This window comes from Microtus pennsylvanicus, chromosome 1 (assembly GCF_037038515.1).
Source record: "Microtus pennsylvanicus isolate mMicPen1 chromosome 1, mMicPen1.hap1, whole genome shotgun sequence".
Taxonomy (NCBI): Eukaryota; Metazoa; Chordata; class Mammalia; order Rodentia; family Cricetidae; genus Microtus; species Microtus pennsylvanicus.
In genome coordinates this window covers 186,235,319-186,255,861 of record NC_134579.1, presented here as the reverse complement: position 1 = coordinate 186,255,861, position 20,543 = coordinate 186,235,319, and the positions used below count along the sequence as shown (strand labels likewise).

At 39.0% G+C, this 20,543-nt stretch overlaps 1 protein-coding gene across 3 annotated transcripts in view; it reads right to left on the bottom strand.

Moving 5' to 3' along the window:
- The window catches only part of Lama2 (laminin subunit alpha 2), a 579,970-nt gene that overhangs the window by 38,861 nt on the left and 520,566 nt on the right, over positions 1 to 20,543 (bottom strand). For 2 of the 3 annotated variants that reach the window (XM_075946853.1, XM_075946864.1), the window contains 6 exons: positions 19,929 to 20,088; positions 14,325 to 14,449; positions 8,594 to 8,756; positions 7,790 to 7,934; positions 2,563 to 2,701; positions 466 to 477 (listed from right to left, as the gene is read on the bottom strand). In XM_075946853.1, the coding sequence (XP_075802968.1) occupies positions 466 to 477; positions 2,563 to 2,701; positions 7,790 to 7,934; positions 8,594 to 8,756; positions 14,325 to 14,449; positions 19,929 to 20,088 (744 nt within the window). The remainder of the gene's footprint in view (positions 1 to 465; positions 478 to 2,562; positions 2,702 to 7,789; positions 7,935 to 8,593; positions 8,757 to 14,324; positions 14,450 to 19,928; positions 20,089 to 20,543) is intronic. The other variant, XM_075946871.1, reaches the window with a different exon arrangement.

Sequence of the window (20,543 nt, the reverse complement as noted above, 5' to 3'; positions counted from 1 at the left end):
ATGGAAATGCATCTTTGCAGAAAGCAAGAAGGCAGCGCTGAGCATTCAGTAGCACGGGTGGTGCACTGAGCAAACAGCACAGTGCTGGGGAGGCCAGAGTCTAAGCTCTGCTTCAGTAGCCATCTTAACATGGCTCCCCAGAATTAGACTATGCTCATAAACTTGACTGGCCAGCGTCCGTGTGTGTATGGCCTGCTGGCCACCAGGAGGTGCTGTGCCAAGTGTCTGCACAAGGAAGCAGTGAGACAACAGATGTTGTCACCTGACTGATGGTGGGCAAGCAGCAGCCTCTTTGTAAGTGCTGGGAAGCATGAGGACTCTTGCAGCACGCATTATTTGCTCATGAAATCTACGGTGGAAGCAATTGCATCGGTGTTGCTTTGCTTCTGCCCTGCTGCTGGCCCCACAAAGCCAAATGTCCCCAGCCATGCACTTGAAGAAGGCATGCAAAAATTTAAATTTTACCTTGCTTTCATACTAAGCCAAAGGGAAGAGAAAAAAAAACAATGTACTTATAACCATTTGCTTATAAAAATTATTTATAATTTTCACTTAATCAAACAACAAACATTAATAATAAATCTTATTTAAAACCCACCCCATAGAAAGGAATATTTAAAAAGGAAAGTACACAGAATAGACCAATGTCCTCGATAGAAGTGAAACCAAACTTCAGAGATGGCCACTCACCTAACATTACCTCCCAGACATTTTTATTTTGGAATACAAATTTAAAGTTCTTATTCTTTTGACATAATATATGAGAAAGTGTATGAACATGTTGCTTATGAACAGCTTATAAATATCAGCTCTCAAGAAGCTCAAATTTAACAGTACACGTGAAAATAATTTGTGTTTACCACATCATCATACAGTGGTACTGACGGCACAAAACAACCCATGAATGCATGAATAATTTGTCAATCACAGGTAGGCATTCAAGATTATATTAAAATAGTAGGCCATGCTGCAGCAGTATTGTATTTTAAATTGCTGAATGGAAAAAGTAACATTTTGGTGATAAAGATTTAGAGCATAAATAGTTTCCAAATAAACACCAAGATACAAATTATTCTCAATGAAGTAAATTCATGATGTGTTTGTGGGTGTTTCAAGAATTCACTTTCAAATAATAAAAATCTTCACTAGACTAAGTGAACTACTTTTAGGTAGTCTTATTTCACTATATTTAATTCATTCTAAATGATTTTTCAAGGTATATCTTGGGCTTAAATAAGTACTGGATCACCAGCGTTTGGTATGATACCTAGCACATAGTATTAGATGCTTATTTAACAAAGAAACTACTAAGTGATGGCTATAACACCTTTCAAATAATTTTGATATGTAGTGATTTTTATGATTTGATATTTCAGAATTATATTACAAACAAATGAATATACTGATTATATGTATGTACATATGTATATATATATACACACACACACACATATATATATATATAGTGTGAACATGTGTGTGATCATGCACTCATGATCTGTACCATGAAGCTTATCAATATACACTATGAAAAGCTGGTAATTAGACAATTGCCCAATCTAGGAGTAGATTTGAGAAAAAACAACTTCAGTTGATATAAAACTGATATATAAAATGAGACCAAGGTTCCTCTGTTCAGGGACCTGTTGATGGGAAATAGGGAGCTAACTGTCCCCATGGTTTCCGATGATGACATTCTAAGGTATCTCCAGATATTCTATTTTTATTGAGTAGAAATACCTTTGAAGGACTTTCATAACCTTTATAAACCACCAAGAAAAAGCCAGAAACCAGAAAGGAAAACCCTCAAAACATGGTGCTCTGAGAGTGTCATAACTACCCACAAATTAACCAGATCAATTCATCCCATTTTAATCAGATTCAGCTAACATCCAGTACCAGATACTCTATGGGATTTGATTCTCATGTTTTATATTAAGCAGCAAATTAATTAAATACCGCATGGGCTACTTTCTGACTTTTTAGTTCCTGCTTTTGAGCTAACTGCCCTATGAGTTACTGATGTCTTTCTACCCTGCTCCCTACAGAGCATATGAGAAGTCTCTAAATTATGTTGGAACAGGCATGTGAATAACAAATGTCGTTTGGTACTGGATACGTGGGGAAGCTCCACTATTGTATTATGATGCTAATGCTCAGCAATAACATAGCTTATACTCACAGCATCCTGAACACTGACTAATTTTCAGATGCCTGCACAATGTCAGAATGCCATTCTCTCTGGCGACTGTGCACAGAGAGCAGCAATTACAGGACTCACATTCAGCTTCGGCTTCCACCTTTAATTACTTTCATAATTCCTCTCAGCAGGTGAATGTAAGAGGAACAGCCATTCCAATTTATCTCCTCAACAAAGATGTCAAATTAATCCCCAGTTCCCAAATCCTTGCGTTGCTCTTACATACAACATGATTTTTTTTTGATTAGTCCTTTCTATAGCTAAAGGTTATATGGCATTGCCATTGTAATTAAACTTCCCAACTCTACGAGACACAATGGCCATTTAATTAAAACTTTCCCTTTAAGTATACACTAGATTACCTCAAGTTTCTCAGAGTTGGCAGGCCACCAAAATATATTTTGTCATCTGCTTTCAAGTCAAGACCAAAGTTGTTTCCAGAAGATGAAGTGCCTACGTTCTCCTCCTGGTTTGTATCGATGTCGACAATCGATATGTTGGCTGTAATAGAGATAGTAATTTTCCATTTAATTAATGCAAGGTCCACCATAGCTATGCTCTTATTGACAACTGGAGATACATTCAGTCTAAAGTTTGAGTAGATATTAGTGTTCTCTCAGCATGCGTATTATATATGTAAACTATTTAATGCACAACAATAGCATAAATACAGTACATTATTGAAACATTCACACTGAAGCATGGAAATAATGGTTTCCACACAAGGAAGGCAATCAGTGGAGACAAAAGAAAACAGCTTAGATGGCTATCAACAAACCACTAGACATGGTTTCTCATGCTAAAGAAAATGAGTATTGTGTTCACAGGACTATCCAGCTAGAATTAGATAATTAGAAATGTTTCAACTCTTAGCCTCTTCCTGTGAATTTCAGTCTCTTCAGAACAACTGAGGTTTCTGTTCATCTGCAAAGTGTTACTTCCTTATATAAAACCATGACACATGCTGATGGAGAGATGTGGATGTTTGGTTCCATGAGTCAGTGAGACCCACATCTAATGTAAAGCACATTTTATTCTGGGAGGCTGTGTCATGAGTGATGTACTGTCCTTACTCCTAATTGCTTTTCTCTTAGATCTCAACGGATTTTCTTATGTGGAGAGGACTAGAACGTAGACCTAGAGAAGGAAGAAGAAAGAACACACATCTCTGCTGAGACTGCATTGTTTAGAAAACAAAATGGGGATTCTTATATCATGGGTTTTCCTCATTCATTTTTTTAAAGGATCAGGGTAGGCTCCTTCTGAGTGATATGATTCCTGGGCATGCTATATGCTTAGCTTAGACTTGCTCTTTAAGTACGTCATATGTTCAGGGTCCTTGATATATATTGAGAGACATCAGCTCATTCATGTGACAGGTTTTGCTTCTGCATCTTTGCCTCGTGGAAGAACTCAAAGAGTGTGGGTTTGGAAATTGGCATTGAAACCAATTAGTTAGAAGGGAATCTCTAAATGTTCACTGCTTACAATGTTAGTTTCTTGCAGGTCCCTGGTTCAAACACACATGATGTACACTGCACCAAACAGTATTAAACATATATCTTAATATTTGGTTGCCCAGATCTTTCAGTAGGCTGATGTACTGTGCAGTGCTCCAACTGAGGGTCACAGGCGAGGTATTACTCATTTTTTTGAACATGCAAGATTATTATGGTCTCTGCATTTGTCATTATAATAGAGATTCTTTGGAAAACAAAGAAAAATAGCAAAGTACAAAATTTCATTGTAGTCTACAGTGCTACTTAAAATCTATCTTAAATAAAATCAGTTACCATCAGCACATGAAAATACCCCGAAACCTATTAACACCTTAACACCTCAAAACCTTGAAATCATCTATCACTTTATCTATCTATCTATCTATCTATCTATCTATCTATCTATCTATCTATCATCCATCCATCTATTGGAGAAACAGGCACTCAGTGTATAGCTCTGACTGACCTGCAACTTGCTATTCAGATCAGACTTGCCTTGTACTCCCAGGGATCCTCCTGCCTCTCCCTCCTGAGGGCTAGGATTAAGTACATGTACCATCACACCAGGCAAAAGTCCACTTTTGTAAAAAGTGAAAAAATAAACTAAACTAGATAAACCACCCTAAAGAAATGACTGTCCCATTAAGATCTATTTAATAATTAATGTTCAAATTTTAATTAATTACATAAATTTCATATATTTAATTAATTACCTTTACACATAATTAGCTCTATATACACATACATCTTAGACCAGTCTGGAAGCTAAAGAGCTTCCACTCTAACAATTAGTTAAAGGATTATTATGGATTCCACATTTCTTTTGATGATGAATTCCTTTGCTCCTATTTCCTGTCAGCATTCTAGGTTAACCCAAATTCTTTTTCCTTTTTCTTTCATACAAGATTTTATGTAATCATGTCTAGAATATACTGTGTAACCAAGGATGACCTCCTTTAACTCTTAATCCTCTTGCCTCTAGTTCCATGTGCACCCATGCCCAGTTCTTCCTCTTTTGAGAAAATTATTTCATTTTCTTCTTTAACATTGGGCTTCTTGCAAAGATTAATTTCAGCTTTCTCTGATTATTTATCTCTGGCTCCCTTTCAAGGTCTTCGTGTAACTCCTCTTTCGATATCTGTGGGCTTCCAGGTGGTGGTGGGTCGTCCCAATCTGATACGCTACTCAGTTTTTCTCACCCTTACTCATATTTGACCATTTTGACTGTGAAATGATTCCAGTTTCTTCGTCTCCTCTCTAGATTTCCATGACTCTCACAACATCTAATTGCCTGCCATCTACACAGCTTTCCTAGGTTACTAAAGGTACCTTAAATACAATAAGTCTCGAATAGAACTATTTTTCAAAGAAAAAATAAAAACACTGATATTGTCTCTCAATTTAGCAACCCTTTCAGTATCACTGACAGAATCTTGTTATCCAAGAAAAAGGGTTTATTCCAGATCTTGTTCCTCTAAGTTTATTGGGTATAAGATACTTGATATTATTCATCTCCATGTTCCCTCTACATTCTCATTATTGGCTTTAATTTTCTTCTTTTACCTGACCCTCTGAAGATCTCAGTAGCAACCAAAATGGTCACAAACATGCTGACCAAGTTGCTCTGGAAGAAATTTCAGTGAAGCCCAGATGTGATCTTGGGGAAGAATTGAATTCCTCTATGGCTAAAGCCATTTTCTTGGCTCACAGGCAGAGACTCACCCTGCTATCTCAGTATAATTTGGTAATTTTCTACCATCACTTACTCATTTTAGTCTACCCATTTACTGACAGCTAATAATGTGTCTGCTCACATGTGTCCGGCAGAAACATTTCTATTGCAGTAGTTGAAGGATTTATGTAAGTAAAGATACTTGAGAAACACCTAATTAAATGTCCATCCTGAACTACACAGGGTTCTTATGACCTGTGAGCACTGCGTCTCTCTTATATGGGGATGAAGAATGCAGCAACCAGCTTCTGAAGTCTAACATTGGCTTTTGTCTACCCTAAGGAGTTTCTCCAAGCACCTCCTGCTCCAAGGAGAGGCCGCTTCAAACTGGCAAATGTAGCTCTCTAGTGGCTCCAGGGTTTGTGCAGCATTCCTTTGAAATTTCTGCAGGTGCTCTCCACCTAGGCCAGCATTTCTCTGAAATTTCTGCAGGTGCTCTCCACCTAGGCCACTCTTCCACCCTTGCTTGTGTCTCAGGAGCCCTTCCTGGAGCTGATTTCTCCATCCAGAGTTCTATTCTGAGACTACATAGACTTATATCAACTTGACATAAGCTAAAGTCACCTGAGAGGAGGATACCCCATTTGAGGAAATAAAAAAAGTCCCCTGCAAGATTTGGCTGTAGGCAAACCAATAGGTTATTTTCTCCATTAGTTATCAATGGGTGACTGCCCAGTTCATTTGTGGGTGATGCTACTCCAGGTTTGGAAGTTCTGGGTGCTATAAGAAAGCATTACTGAACAAGCCCGAGGAGCAAGTCAATAAGCAGCACTCCTCCATGGCCTCGGCATCAGCTCCTGCCGCTAAGTTCTTGCCTTGTTTGAATTCCTGTCCTGATTGTCTTCAATGATGTTATGGAAGAGAAAGGTAAATAAATAAAACCTTTCCTCCCCAAACTGCTTTTGCTCATGGTATTTTTTTCTTTCAGCAATAGAAACCCTTACCGTGACAGAGTGCTACCTTACTATACACAACACTATCAGCAATTAGTGATTCTTGTATCATCTGACTAAGTTTCTTGGAGGCAAATATTTGCTTCAGATTTTTGCTAGTTCTTGTACAGTACTTAGTAGATGACTGGCAAAAATTTATTAAATACAAAATGTGTGGGAAGATAGTATAGAGTTAAATCTAAATTTTCTTAAAATATCACATTGGCATCACCAATATTAATTAGGTCTAGTTCTATTTTCAGAGGTATCAACGTTCGAGTTTCAGATATGGGTAATAACATAGAATTATGAGATTCTAACCAAATAAGTTGCACTATTACACCATACTGAGAACTAAGAGACAGGGCCTTCCATCTTGGTTATTATTATATATCTTGCTTTAATTTTCTTTCCATTGATGTGATAAAACACTCTCACCAAAAACAATTTAGGAGAGCAAAGGGTTTCTATGCGTAGAGGTTACAATTCACCCTGACGAAAAGCTGAGGCAGTCACTCAAGACCGGAGCTTGAAGCAGAAGTCATGGAGGAATGCTACTTGCTGCTCTGCTTCCAGGCTTCGCTTTATCCACTTTTCATAAACAACCCATGCCCATCTGCCTTCAGATGGTACCATCTCCTGAGGGTGGGGCCATTGTATATTAACTAGAAATTAAGAAAATTTCCCACAGATGTGCCTGCAGATAAAACTGATGGAGGCTGTCCTCGATGTGGGGTTGCATCTTTTCGAGTGTTTTGAACTGAAAACCAAGATTAGCCAACATACACACACACACACACACACACACACTCACCACATCCCACTCCACCAAGTACATGTACACTGTACATGTATATGTGCACACATGCCAGCATATATAAGTTTAAGGGTGCATTTCCCATTTTTTAACCACTGATCAAAAATACTCCTTTATAAAGTCAAATAAAATAATTCTCTACTTTAAAAAAGCCCCAGAACCATAGCAAATGTCATGCCATTAGTTTTCAATTAAGTTCTGAAACATATTTACAGTTTTTGACATTTTTGAAGATCAAGAAATTGATAGCTGTGACATACCAACCCTATAGCTTCTAAACTAAAGGAAACATCTTGACAAAATGGAAAAGCACACCACCTTTCCAAATCTGTTATAGGATATAATTTCACAAGTTGTAAGACACTTTTATGCTTTCAAATTAAGCTCTCGGTTTCAAAAAAGAAAATGACAGAGAACCATTTGGCTCTTCAATCAGTCTTGTCTAATCCAAACCACCTATAATGTAAGCCAAAGAAATGACTGTATCAATTTTTCACAGAACTTGTGAGTAGCTGAAATTACAGGCAAGGTCCTTCCCCTGATTAGGTTCCCGGGTGCTTTGGATGGCATGATTAAGGCCCACACTGCGTTCTTACTTGAAAAACTCACCTTGTTTCTGAATCCTTGACAGGGTGAATGATTTCCATTTCCCATCATTATGGTTTTGATTGCTGACAACAGAAGCCATTCCTGAGCCCAGATCATAGCTGACTTTTATGTGCCCATCACTGAGCTCCACACTCATGAAATCTTTCTATTAACAGAGTGAAAATACACTGGTGATTAGATACACGGAGAAATATATGGGGATTCATTTTTTTTATGGGGCGTCTAAAAGGGCCTTATGGCTAGCTCGCTGCATGTGTCACTCTGTGACAGAAGTGCATTTCCGAAAGAGAACTAGTGCTACTATTTGCAATTTTGGTTTGCTTGTGAGTGTGATGTTACAGTGAAGATAGCTACAATCAAACTACTGAGACACATTCTCTCATGATGGCAGTGCAAAATGGGTTCCTTTGAAAAATGTATTACGCAAGCCAAATGTTAAGATACCCAAACAAATTTACTAAAGAAATGTGGACCCGAGAAAAATGATGCCAAGGAGTATTTAGGAATACCTTTCAACCTCTGTCTCTCAAATACAGCTACCCAATTCTATCCCAAGGAAGTTATCACTGGGTGTTTCTCATAAAGAGCTATCCAGGTAGTGATACTTCAGAGAAAAAGTAACTAAACTGTATCGTGATTAAATCATCACTGAGAACATATAAGCATTTTCTGTATCATTTGTGGCAACTACACAACCATTAAAGACTCACTTGTGGTTTAATTGATAGTTTAATCAATAACTAATAGTTGTATTGATATTCTACAAAAAACGTAAGCAAACCCATTTCCCATTCTCCATGTTACCAGATCTCGTGTGGCCAGATACATCAGGAGAGCACTTGATGAAAACGTCCGGAACTTGAACATGACTGTGGAGATATTGGGGTACCAGCGGATGGGGCGGCTCACCAGGGCGTAACCTTCTCCATCAAACTGAATAGTCCCCTCACTGTCTTCCACTTGGGGACTGAAAAGAGACATTTCACATCAGTTGGACCCATTTTGTCTGTCATCCTTCAGTGAGCCAGACTATCCCCAGGATGGGATGACAAGCTCTTGCTAGATACAAACTATCTTAAGGATGGCACATGTCCCCCTTACCTCCACCCACACTGTCCACAAACTTAGATCCCGAACCATAATCTCTTACCTAGACTTTCGTAGGCATTTTAGGCAAGCACTTAGAATAAATTTCCACAATATTTAAGTACTTCCTGGTGATATTTGTGAACACTGTTAGAATTTGGAATAGACTGAATCTTTTATGATACTTACTATCTACACAACAAATTGGAATATAGACTCCCAATCTCTAAATCCTTCTGTCCATCAAGTTCTCCTGGGACAAATTAAATTCAGACAATAAAAGATGCCTGCATTTCATTTTGTGTTTTTAATTAGCATTTGTCATTAGTGTGTGACTTTAAGAGATTATCCTGAAGTTATGGGTCCCTAACTATAGCAGTCATATGCTCAGGATCTATGCTAGCCCTTGCTTAATAGATTGTAATAAACATATGTGGGATGAAGGAGATTTTCATATAGCAAAATGATTCATAGATATGTTCAATACTGCTTTAATAACTAATGATTAAAATAAACTTATAAATATAATAATCAAAAAGTATTGGCTTTTCAAGTGTGAGTTTATTTAATCTATGTATCTGAGCATCTATGTACCTAACATGCACCCAACCACCCAGCTATCTACCTACCCCCACACACAATCATATGTACTGTGGGGAGAGTTTTCAATCTTCCCCACCTGCATGTTAGTGATCATTTAAGCTCTGAAACTGGCGTGTTGTATAGTTGTGAGGACAGAGGGGATAATGAGAAGTGTGATGGTTCTGTCATAAAATAATTGCCTAAAATTTTATTTTCATGAAATCGTGGCTAATGAGATTAAAAAAATATTATAGAGTATAAAATTGAGCGTGTTGCGTAGGAAGAGCTGCTTCACACTTGTACAAGTTGACTTGCTCTTGGCTCCTTGCCAGAGAGAAAAGAACAGTAAATATAAGATGAAGGATGCCTTTTTTCCAGTATTTATAAAACGTCTTAATTTGGAAACTGAGGGACTAAATTAGCTTATTGACAGTGAGTAACTTGACTATTTTTTATCCTTTCATCACGACAGAACAGAAGTTCTGGAACACTGCACTAGACCTAAGAGGTTGTTGCAATAGACGCCATACATGTTCCTTTGGTTCCCATTTACCAGGGCTTTGCATAGCATACCACCATGGTATCAGGACTATCTCAGGAAAGGATTGTGGGAGCCTGCCACATCCACTTTCTATGTGCTTTGTCCCCAGACATTGTTACTTACTGATAACTTTAAAAGTGCCCCCAAATAACAAAAATCTCAGTGCACAATTCTAGACTCAAAAGAGAAATACCAGTTTATTTTCTGATACAAAACTTATGAAATTTAAGCCCTGATGTCCTTGTGTCCCTAACCTATCTTCCTCTCAATGTGAGTTAGATATCAGGTACCCTGGGGAGTGCTGGAGAACCTTACAGAAGCCATTTAACAATTCATGTTGGAATTTCCCAAGTGTGACATGAAAGTTTCAGTCACTTTTAGATTTCTAAATTCTTTCCAATACTGACAACATTATGTCTTTCAAACAAAAGACATTTTATGAGCAAGAGTTTCAGGCGAGAAGTGAACCAGCCTATAGGTGTAGGAAAGCTGCCTTCACTCACTTCACCACTGATATTGGTTAAAAAAAGGGGGGGAGTGTGAATCCAGCTTTGAATGACTAATTTTGCAGTGGGAAAAGTTAGTTCAGTTAGGTATATGCTATAATATTTCAACATGTAACATTATATTAATCTCCTGTCCATTTTGAACATACTTTCAAAGGAAATGTGGCAACCCTATTATACCTCATAAACACAGCGTACCTTAATTTCCCTTTTATTTCTGTGCCAAACCTGTGTGTCTGGTCAAGTAAGTACAGAATAAGTCTGCTGGTTTGGAGCAGCCACACCCTTTGGATGCTCATACAAAAATGAGTGTATATTGTGTCATAGTACTTAAAAGTTTATTGTAATTTTTATGCTCAGCTAAATGCATTTTACTTGTAGCAGTTTTTGTATTTTAATCCTAATGTGGCATTTTATCTTGAATAAAAATAAATTATTTCCCAAATGTTATTTTAAGCATTACAACAACTGCATCCTTTCATATTATTTATCTAAAACCACAGCTTCCTAAGATGACATCCTGATGGCTCTACAGAATGTTCCCAGCCTACCTCCTGTAGACTTAGCCTTTATCCCAGCCTACCTCCTGTAGACTTACCCTTTATCCCAGCCTACCTCCTGTAGACTTAGCCTTTATCCCAGCCTACCTCCTGTAGACTTACCCTTTATCCCAGCCTACCTCCTGTAGACTTACCCTTTATCCCAGCCTACCTCCTGTAGACTTAGCCTTTATCCCAGCCTACCTCCTGTAGACTTAGCCTTTATCCCAGCCTACCTCCTGTAGACTTACCCTTTATCCCAGCCTACCTCCTGTAGACTTACCCTTTATCCCAGCCTACCTCCTGTAGACTTACCCTTTATCCCAGCCTACCTCCTGTAGACTTACCCTTTATCCCAGCCTACCTCCTGTAGACTTAGCCTTTATCCCAGCCTACCTCCTGTAGACTTACCCTTTATCCCAGCCTACCTCCTGTAGACTTACCCTTTATCCCAGCCTACCTCCTGTAGACTTACCCTTTATCCCAGCCTACCTCCTGTAGACTTAGCCTTTATCCCAGCCTACCTCCTGTAGACTTAGCCTTTATCCCAGCCTACCTCCTGTAGACTTACCCTTTATCCCAGCCTACCTCCTGTAGACTTATCCTTTATCTTTATCACAAAACTGATTTTTGTCCTCTAAATTGAATGATTTGTTTTTATGTAAAAACACAACAAAGCTTTCTCAAAGGAAACCTAGAACAATACTTAACAATACCCTGAGTTCTATAAAAATTATTGTTACAAATGTAAGGTCAAAGGGGACAGCAGTGCTTCAGGAGACCACTCAAAACTTATACAGCTACAAAATCAAAGCACATTAAGGCACAATAACAATTCTAATCAAAATAATTTCACAAAGCAAAAAGGTACTTAAATAATTCTATATTTGGGGATTTAAAAAATGTAAACAAAGAACTTAAAAAAAAGACAAGGTTAGTTTGAAAGCTGGATGCAAAAGGAAGGCATCCTAATTAGATTCTGTCCTTGACATAAGCTACAGTCATTTGGAGAGAAGTCACATCAATTGAGAAGGTATCCCCACCAGGCTGGCCTGTGGGCAAGCCTATAGATTTTATTTTCTTGGTTAATGGTTGATGTGGGAGGGCCCAATCTATTGTGGACTTTTCCTTGTGACTTCTGCTTCAGTTCCTCCCTCTAGGTTATTGGCCTGCTTGAGTTCCCTGCCCTGCCTGAGTTCTTCTCTTGATGATAGACTGTAATGTGAATCTGTAAGCTGAGATAAACCCTCTCATCACCAAGTTACTTTTAGTGGTGGTGTTTTTATCATCAGCAACAGAAATACAACTCTGACAGGGGGATCAACACTGCACAAAGGTGGAGCTTAGTCAAAAAGCATTATGGTAGAAAACTGGGTAGTCAGCACTACCTTTTACTATGTGTGAAACATTGTTGAGGCTTACCTCAGGGTGGTGGGCTGCTTCCTTCACAAAGCAAATTCCCAAAGTTATACTTTATTTTTTCCAATTTTTTATTGATTTTTATCGAGCTCTACATTTTTCTCTGCTCCCCTCCCTGCCTCTCCCCTCCCCTTCAAGCCTCTCCCAAGGCTCCCATGCTCCCAATTTACTCAGGAGAGCTTGTCTTTTTCTACTTCCCATGTGGATTAGATCTAATATACTTTATACCCCATTCAAAGGGATTTTTTAAAATTGTACTTCATAATTTAACTATCTTATTAATCTTTTCTCCCTTCTATGTGGTAGATACATCTTTTGATGACTGAGTTTGAACTGAACTCTTCCTACTATCAGAAGGTTGGAAGTATAAGCTCCCTAGATAATACAATACATATTGAAGGTTTTTTACACAGTTGCTAATGTGGTAGTCTTATAACTAGGACTGACAGAATAATGATCTGATGTTTTAGGATAATCAGGTACCTTCGACCTGTGGTCTATGGGCTACATGTATTCCAAGAGAGCTGTGGATGTGACACTGTACATTTGTGGATGACAATATCATACTGCAATGTCAGCTAGTTGAATAGTCCTGCAAGATTTCCTTTTGCTACTGTTGTTAATAATCTAAAAATTCCAGTTAGAAAACTAGCAAGGAAACGTTTGGGGGCAAGTCTGGACCCTGTGTGTCTCAGGCTGGTGTTGAATTAATAATCTTCCAACCTCTGCATTCTTGGTGCTGGGATTACAGGCATGTGCCATCAAACTTTGCATTGCATCCCATGGCTTTGGTTGAACTAAAGAATTTTATTGACAGCTTTGCATATTCTGTATCAATATGTTCTGGATAAAAGCATCTTAAGTATGTCAGACTTTCACCCTGTCTTAATGCCACGTTGACAAGGTTATGGTACCAGAAGGACATTAAAACTTTCAGAGGTATTTTAGAGAGTCTTCCTGAAAAGAAGAGCTATTTAGAAGAAAATGTACCATGTGCTTTGCTGTGTTAATGGGGTTTGAGGTTTGGGAATGCCCATGCACTCTTTAAATTAGAATTAAAAACACAAACTGCTTGCTACCTCTGAATTCTTGTGTATTTTTACATTAATATTTCAGGTATTTAATGTGCTCTTCAGAGTTTTACTATAGTTTAATCATTTTTAGACTCAAATGACTAGGGGGTTCTTTATTTTCATGTTGAGAAATTCCTTCCTTTTAGGTTATTATTTTTATACTCTCTGCTCAGGTTCACATAAAACTATTTATTTCCTACACATGCATTTTATGCTAGATATACTTTAAAATCCTGTTTGCTTTGGACTCTTTCTTACATTTAATGCTCTGTGTTATGGTACTTTTTCCTGGACTGAGCACCAGTTTTATCCCCCACCCCCTACCTTAAGATGCATCTCAAAGTCCTTCAGTTACCCCTTAAAGCACTTGCAGGATCAGATGTCAATTCTGAAGGTCCTACAGGAAAAGCAATGCAAGCTAGGTTTCTACATGTATGCTTAATCAGTTTGGGGAGTACGCTCCTTATAAAATAGTAATTATGACCAGGGGTCATTAATAGATAAGCAAACTCTCCTGGCTATGAAGAGACACTGGCATAATTGACTGGGGTTCAAATTGCTCATCTGTGCAGATTTTATAAAAAACACACGGCCATGTTGATGTGGTGAAGGGTACTTTCAAGGTCCTTGGAAAATGCCCACAAAGGCTGGGCCAGGACTAGACGTTTCCCCCACTTTTGGTAAATCCACCGTAAGCACGATGAGCCCTGCTGTGCACCGTGATAGATGGAGACGCAGTGAAATACAACCTGCGTGTTGCACGGAGCAGACCGTCTTATCTAAACCCACCTGACAGTGCAGCCCTTGCAGTCCCCTTCTTTCTCGCGGAAGTTCCATAGACCTATAGGTTTGTTGTCAAAGTATGTTTCTCCCATGCAGCCGGTGAATGTAATCACACGCACAGCATCGGCCTTCTGCAGGGAGACAGGAGGTATTTGTTAGAGTTAATGATTTTCCCAGTTGCAATAGTTGTGACTTCTTAGCAACAGAAGGCAGAAGAGCTCTTATCCGTTGTGTATGACAATCTTAGCAGTCGTCTTAGGGCATATTATGCCATCACAGCTACTACAAGATAGGTCATAAAGGGGAAAGCCCAGATATTTCATCAGTGGGTCCTGTCATCCTATAATAGAACTGAATTTACATGTATTATCTCCATTAGTAAAAGCAATTGCCCATGTTTTATTGTAAACCCATCCATAATGTAAGTCCTTAGATTCTGAAGTCTCATATATAAAAATGGGGTGGTATTTGTACATAACATACACACATCTTTCCATATACTGCTAATGATCTTTAGATTAAATAATAAACTCAAAGCAACATAATATAAATTCTGTGTGATTAGCTCTCACACTACATTATTTACAAACTGGCAAGAAAACATCTGTATATTTTCAATGTAGGTGCAATTTTATTTTTCAAATATTTTCCATTCTTAATTTATGGAGTCCGAGGATGGAAAACCCATGTATAGTTGTGGCAGAACTAAATGATTTCCAGCTTCTAACCTTAGGCTAACTACTGAGCTTTTCTGCAGGTGCCTGCCATATGGGATCATTGTGAGAATTAGATTATTTCTGCTCCTAAAACCAATGCCCAGTACAGACAAGGGTGTGTTAAGAACTAGTACATGCTGGGTTGAGTCCAGTCAAAGAGAAGGGGGAGGAATTATATGAGCAAAGGGGTCAAGATCATGATGAGAAAACGCACAGAGACAGCTGATCTGAGCTAGTGGGAGTTTTCTGACTCAGGACTGAGAGCTGGGAACCTGAATAGAATTGAACAAGGCCCTCTGAATGTGGGTGACAGTTCTGTGGCTTGGGAAGTCTGTGGGACTACTGGCAGTGGGGTTTATCCCTAGTGCATAAACTGGCTTTTTGGAGCTCATTCCCTGTGGAGGGTTACCTTGCTCAGCTGCGATACAGGGGAGGGGAGCTAGGTCCTTCCTCAATTTGCTATTCCAGACCTCATAGGCACCCTCTGGGAGGCCTTAACCTTTCTGAGGAGTGGATGGGAGGGGAAAGATGGTGGGAAGTGAGGGGAAGGGAGGAACAGGGAATTGTGGTTGCTATGTAAAATGAAAATAGAAACTTTTAAATAAACATTTTTAAAAAAACGTAGTGCATGGATATTGTTTACTTTGGGTAAATTCAGCCCACAACACATAAGATGTTTTTCCCTTGAGGTCATGAGGGAATTCACACAGAGTTCTCAATGATGAAGGAGAGATCATATGCATAAATTAACCTGCAACAGTGTTTTTAACTTTCTTAATGCTGCGACCCTTTAATACAATCCTGCACGTTGTGGTGACCCCCAACCATAAAATTATTTTCATTGCTACTTTTAACTGTAATTTTTCTACTGTTATGAATCATAGTATAAACAGCTATGTTTTCTGATGATCTTAGGCGATCCCTAAGGAGTCAAGACCCACAGGTAGAGACCTGCTGATAGGGTTTTCATTCCTAGCCATGTAGGCCTCCATCTCAAGAGAATGAGGAGAAAGGCAGCAGCTTTGTAAGAGAGGACCATATGCATCCATGCAGGTTCTGATTGCTGCTATCCGCAGCACAGAGTCTGGGGTCTAAGAGGGCATCTTCTCAACGCCAGTTCTAGTGTCATTGTCACAGAGGCAGGTCTTCTGCTTGGTGAACACTGCATTCATAAAGGAGAAAAAACGACCAGCTCCAAGATAGAAAGCCTTGTTTAAATACCTGTTGTCCCAGCCCTGACTTACTACAAATAAGGGGCATTGTCTGTTCTCTACATCAGAAACTGTGCCAAAGCTAACTGTGATGGGTAATCTCATTGCCAACTTCAAAGGATTTGGAACCATCAAAGAAACACACTTGTGAGTATGTTTGAAGGTTTACCTGAACAGAGAAGACCCACCCTAAATATGGGCAGCAACATCCTATAACCTGGTATCCTGAATAGGTTTGCGTCAACTTGACACAAGCTATGTGTCATATTATATATGGGAATAAGAACCCCTGTTAAGAAAATGCCTCTATCAGATTGCTTCTAGGCAAGTCTAATGACTGATGTGAATGGGCTCAGTCACTGGGGTTGTGCTAATGCTGGGCAGGTGGTCCTGGGCTGTATAAGAAAACAGGCTGGGGAACAACCCTGGGGAACAAGCCAGTAAGTAATTCCTCCATGGACTCTGCTTTAGTTTTGGCTTGTAGGTTCCTTTCTTACTTGGGTCCTTGTCTTAACTTTCCTCAGTGATGAAATACGATGATGACATACAAGCTAAACAAACTCATTCTCACCCAAGTTACTTTTGGTTATGGCCTTTATTGTAACATCAGAAAAATAAAAAACTAGGAAACGTATGTTCCTAAACTGAATAAAAAGAAAAAGTAAAAAAGAAAGAAAAGAAAACACATTAAGCACCAGCTTCCTCCTCGCTCTGTGATCTGCCTGTGGTGATTGTGAGAAACCACCTTACACCCCTGCGACCATGCCTTCCTCTCTTTTCCAGGATGGGTCTACCACAGATTATTTGTCAAAATAAACTCTCCCTTTCTTAATTATGCTTGTCATGTATTTGGTCACAGCAACCAGAAGAGTAATGGATATTTAAGTCTACCTGCACCTCAAAGAACAGATTAGGATGATTCAGAAAAAACATGAGAAAATGGTCATGAGAAACTGAGGTGTTCTGGTTACAGCTTTAGTTCTAACATTAACAATACTCATCCCTTCCTAGTGCTGTGACCAAGGCCACAAATGTTAATGAGAGAGGTCCTTGGAATGCTGTCAACCAACACCTGGAGCCTCTTGTGACTAGACATGGACCATCCTGCTGTGGCTTCTACTTGCCTTCTCAGTCTTCCTCCATCCTGAGATGCTGCACTTGAGAAATCTTCCTGTTCATTTGTGTTCTAAGCAGTAAGATCACTGAGTGAGTAATTGTGGTTTTGGTTCATAGTTTGGGTGTTGGGGGACTGGGAACTCTGTCCAAGTGGTTTATTAAGGTTTTCTATAGATGTCATCTGTCTGTATGCTTTTTTTTTTTTTATCCTTAAGCCAAATTTGGCCAGATAGCCAAATTCTATCCTTAGCCCGTCCTTAGTTCTTGCACTAGTGACACCTGGATAATAAAAAAAAAATCAGTTTGGGCCTGGGGATGTGGCTCAGTTGGTAATGTACCTGCCACACATGTATGAGAACCTGAGTTTGGATCTACAGCACTTACACAAAAGTCAGGCAGGATTGCATACTGTAACCTAAGCCCTGGTAGAGATGGAGAAGGCGGAGAGCCATATTGGAAAATACCTAATAGCCACCTTTGGTTTGTATACATATATACATGCATATGTGTACATAAAACATACTCATATACATAAACACATTTTATGAATTTTCATATATTTTAAACACATGGTCTCACTTTTCACTGTGTCAGCGAAGCATGGAGATCAGGGGTGGTGGCCTCTTACTCCATGTTCAAATCTAATCCCTTTCACTAATGACTGTGTAACATGGTCAAAACATTCACGTTCTCTCTTCTTCAGTCTCCTTAATTATGAAATAAGGATGACTTTAGTATCTACCCTGCTGTGATCTGAATGTCTATCTCCTTCCCAAATTCTCATAGTGAACATGTTACCCTCAAGCCAGGCATGGTGGTGCTTGCCTTTAATCCCAGAACATGGGAGGTAGAGGCAGGTGGAACTCTGTGGAGTCCCAGGCTAGTCTGGTCTATGTAGTGAGTTCCAGGATAGCCAGGGCTGTGTAGAGAGTTCCTCTTTCAAAAAACAAACACATGAACAGAAAACCTTACAGGCAAGGTGTGGGAGTTTGGGAAGTGGTTAGACTATGAGGGCAGGGCCTCCATGAATGGGATGAGTGACCTTGCACAAAAGGCCCAAGGAAAATCATTTACCCCTTCTCATATGGAGCACATTACAAGACGGAGCCTTACATGCTGAACGGGCTCACGTTAAATACCTGCCTATTGGTACTTTGATCCTGGACCTCTCAGTTTCTAGAGCAGTGAGAAAGTTGTTCATTGCTTCCAGACTGCTGGATTCTATGATAGTTTGTTACAACAGCCAAAATCTCTTAAGAATTTTATTATTCTCTGAATAGTAAATAAATCACATAAATTGATTAGAATGCAACTTAGCACATAGTGAGGATCATAATATGTTATCAAAGTGTCTTAGTGTATCTATTAACATGCAAGTGAGGCACAAATTCTCATAGCTCTTCTGTAGTAAAGAACCCTGAAGCTCAAAGGGTTAAGTGTCTTACCTGTGGACATATTTTATAGGCAGTATAGAGAAATAAATGCAACACAGCTATAATTTCAAAATTCATGGCCTTGTGCTACTATGTATTGCCCTAATATTCCTTTGAGGGGGCAGAGAAAGTTGTCAATGTGACTACATATTACTACGTACTGTGTATATTCATAAGTAGCTCTATGGAGAGGATGGTTTTGGTGTGCAGCTGTGGAATCAACTCCCATATTTAAGAGTCACATCTTTTGCACAAAGTAGACAAATTAGCTTCACGCTCTCTGAAAGTTGAGCTCTCAAGAATGTAGGGTCACCCTGCCTTTTTACACTCTCTGGCTAATCTCAGCCCAGGGTGATTTTGACAAGCCCAGGTTTATCCATTATATTCGGTTGTGTTCCTGCATCTCCCCCACAGGTCGGATTTTCAACACCTAATTCCATCTAATCAACATAAGCTTCTTTCAGATGCGAGCACTTTGCAATTTGAAATGCACAGGGACCTGCCACGGAGCAATTATGAATATTAAGTGTATTGCTCTGAAGGATGAGGAGAGGAGCAACTCAGAAACTTTTTCAAGACGATCATGATCGGAAAGTGCATGGCCCCTACAATATTTCCTAAAGGTTCATAAATCTTTTAATTAGATGTATGAGCTTTATGGTACTTCACTTTTATAAATCATAAATTGATTGCCAAAATGATGCATATTTAAGAAACACTTTGCTTTTCAAGTGACTGAAAAAAAATGCCAAAAATGGGTGTCACAGTTAAGGAATAAGCCACTATCGAAGGTTTAGAAATATGGCACTTCCAGATTTGAATGTTCACAAGTCAAAGATGGAAGTTCTGTTGGGTGTTATGACACATGCCTGTCATCATAACAGCGGGGGAGCTGAAACAGGAGGATTACAAGTTTCAAGCAGGCCTTGGCTACACTGTAAGACCATGCCTCAAAAGAAACAAAATAAAATAGATCAGATCAAAGAGAAATAAAACATCAAAACATAAAGTTCTTTAAATGGATGGTTTCACAAACACAAGTTTAGAAAACATGGTCTGCTGTTTTCAGCGTTCACCACACCTTCTCTTAGTTATCTGTAAAGAAGAAGGAAAGGATGGGGAGTAGCTCATTACCTTTATTTTCCCCGTCAGACCGCCCACAAACAGCATTGCATTTGCATCCACATCCAGAATTGTGTACCCTGGAGGGGACACTGAGTGGTAGGTGCTGGGCATAATACTGGCTTTGGGCCCATCTAGAGCTCTCACAGAAATGGAACCATTTCTCCCCGTTCTTCAAGCATACATGTGTGTTGAAATAAAAGGGAAGAAAATACAGAAAATGAAATATGAATCATATTCTATCACCTGCAGATTTCAAAGACATAAAATAGAAAAAGTCATCTTAGAAAACTTCAGAACACTGTGTGTTTAGGTCCAAGCGAAGTCAGCACTTCGCAAGCCACTTCCAGAGTTGATCTTTGCTAAGCACTTACCATCACATTCAAATAAGGAAAGAATAACATAACCCAGTTCTGTATATAGCCATTGATAAGAAAGGACAGCAGCAATTAGATGATGAAATTATTATAGATCAAGAAGAGAGCGTTTCCCTGTTGCTTAAAGTAATAATTTGCTGTTTTATAAGATATGAAACTTAAACAAATTTTCTAACTTCATTTAGTATTTTGTTAAATTTAATTCAGCAAGTGGAGTCCTAATGAGCCATCCTTATGCAGAACAGGCTGC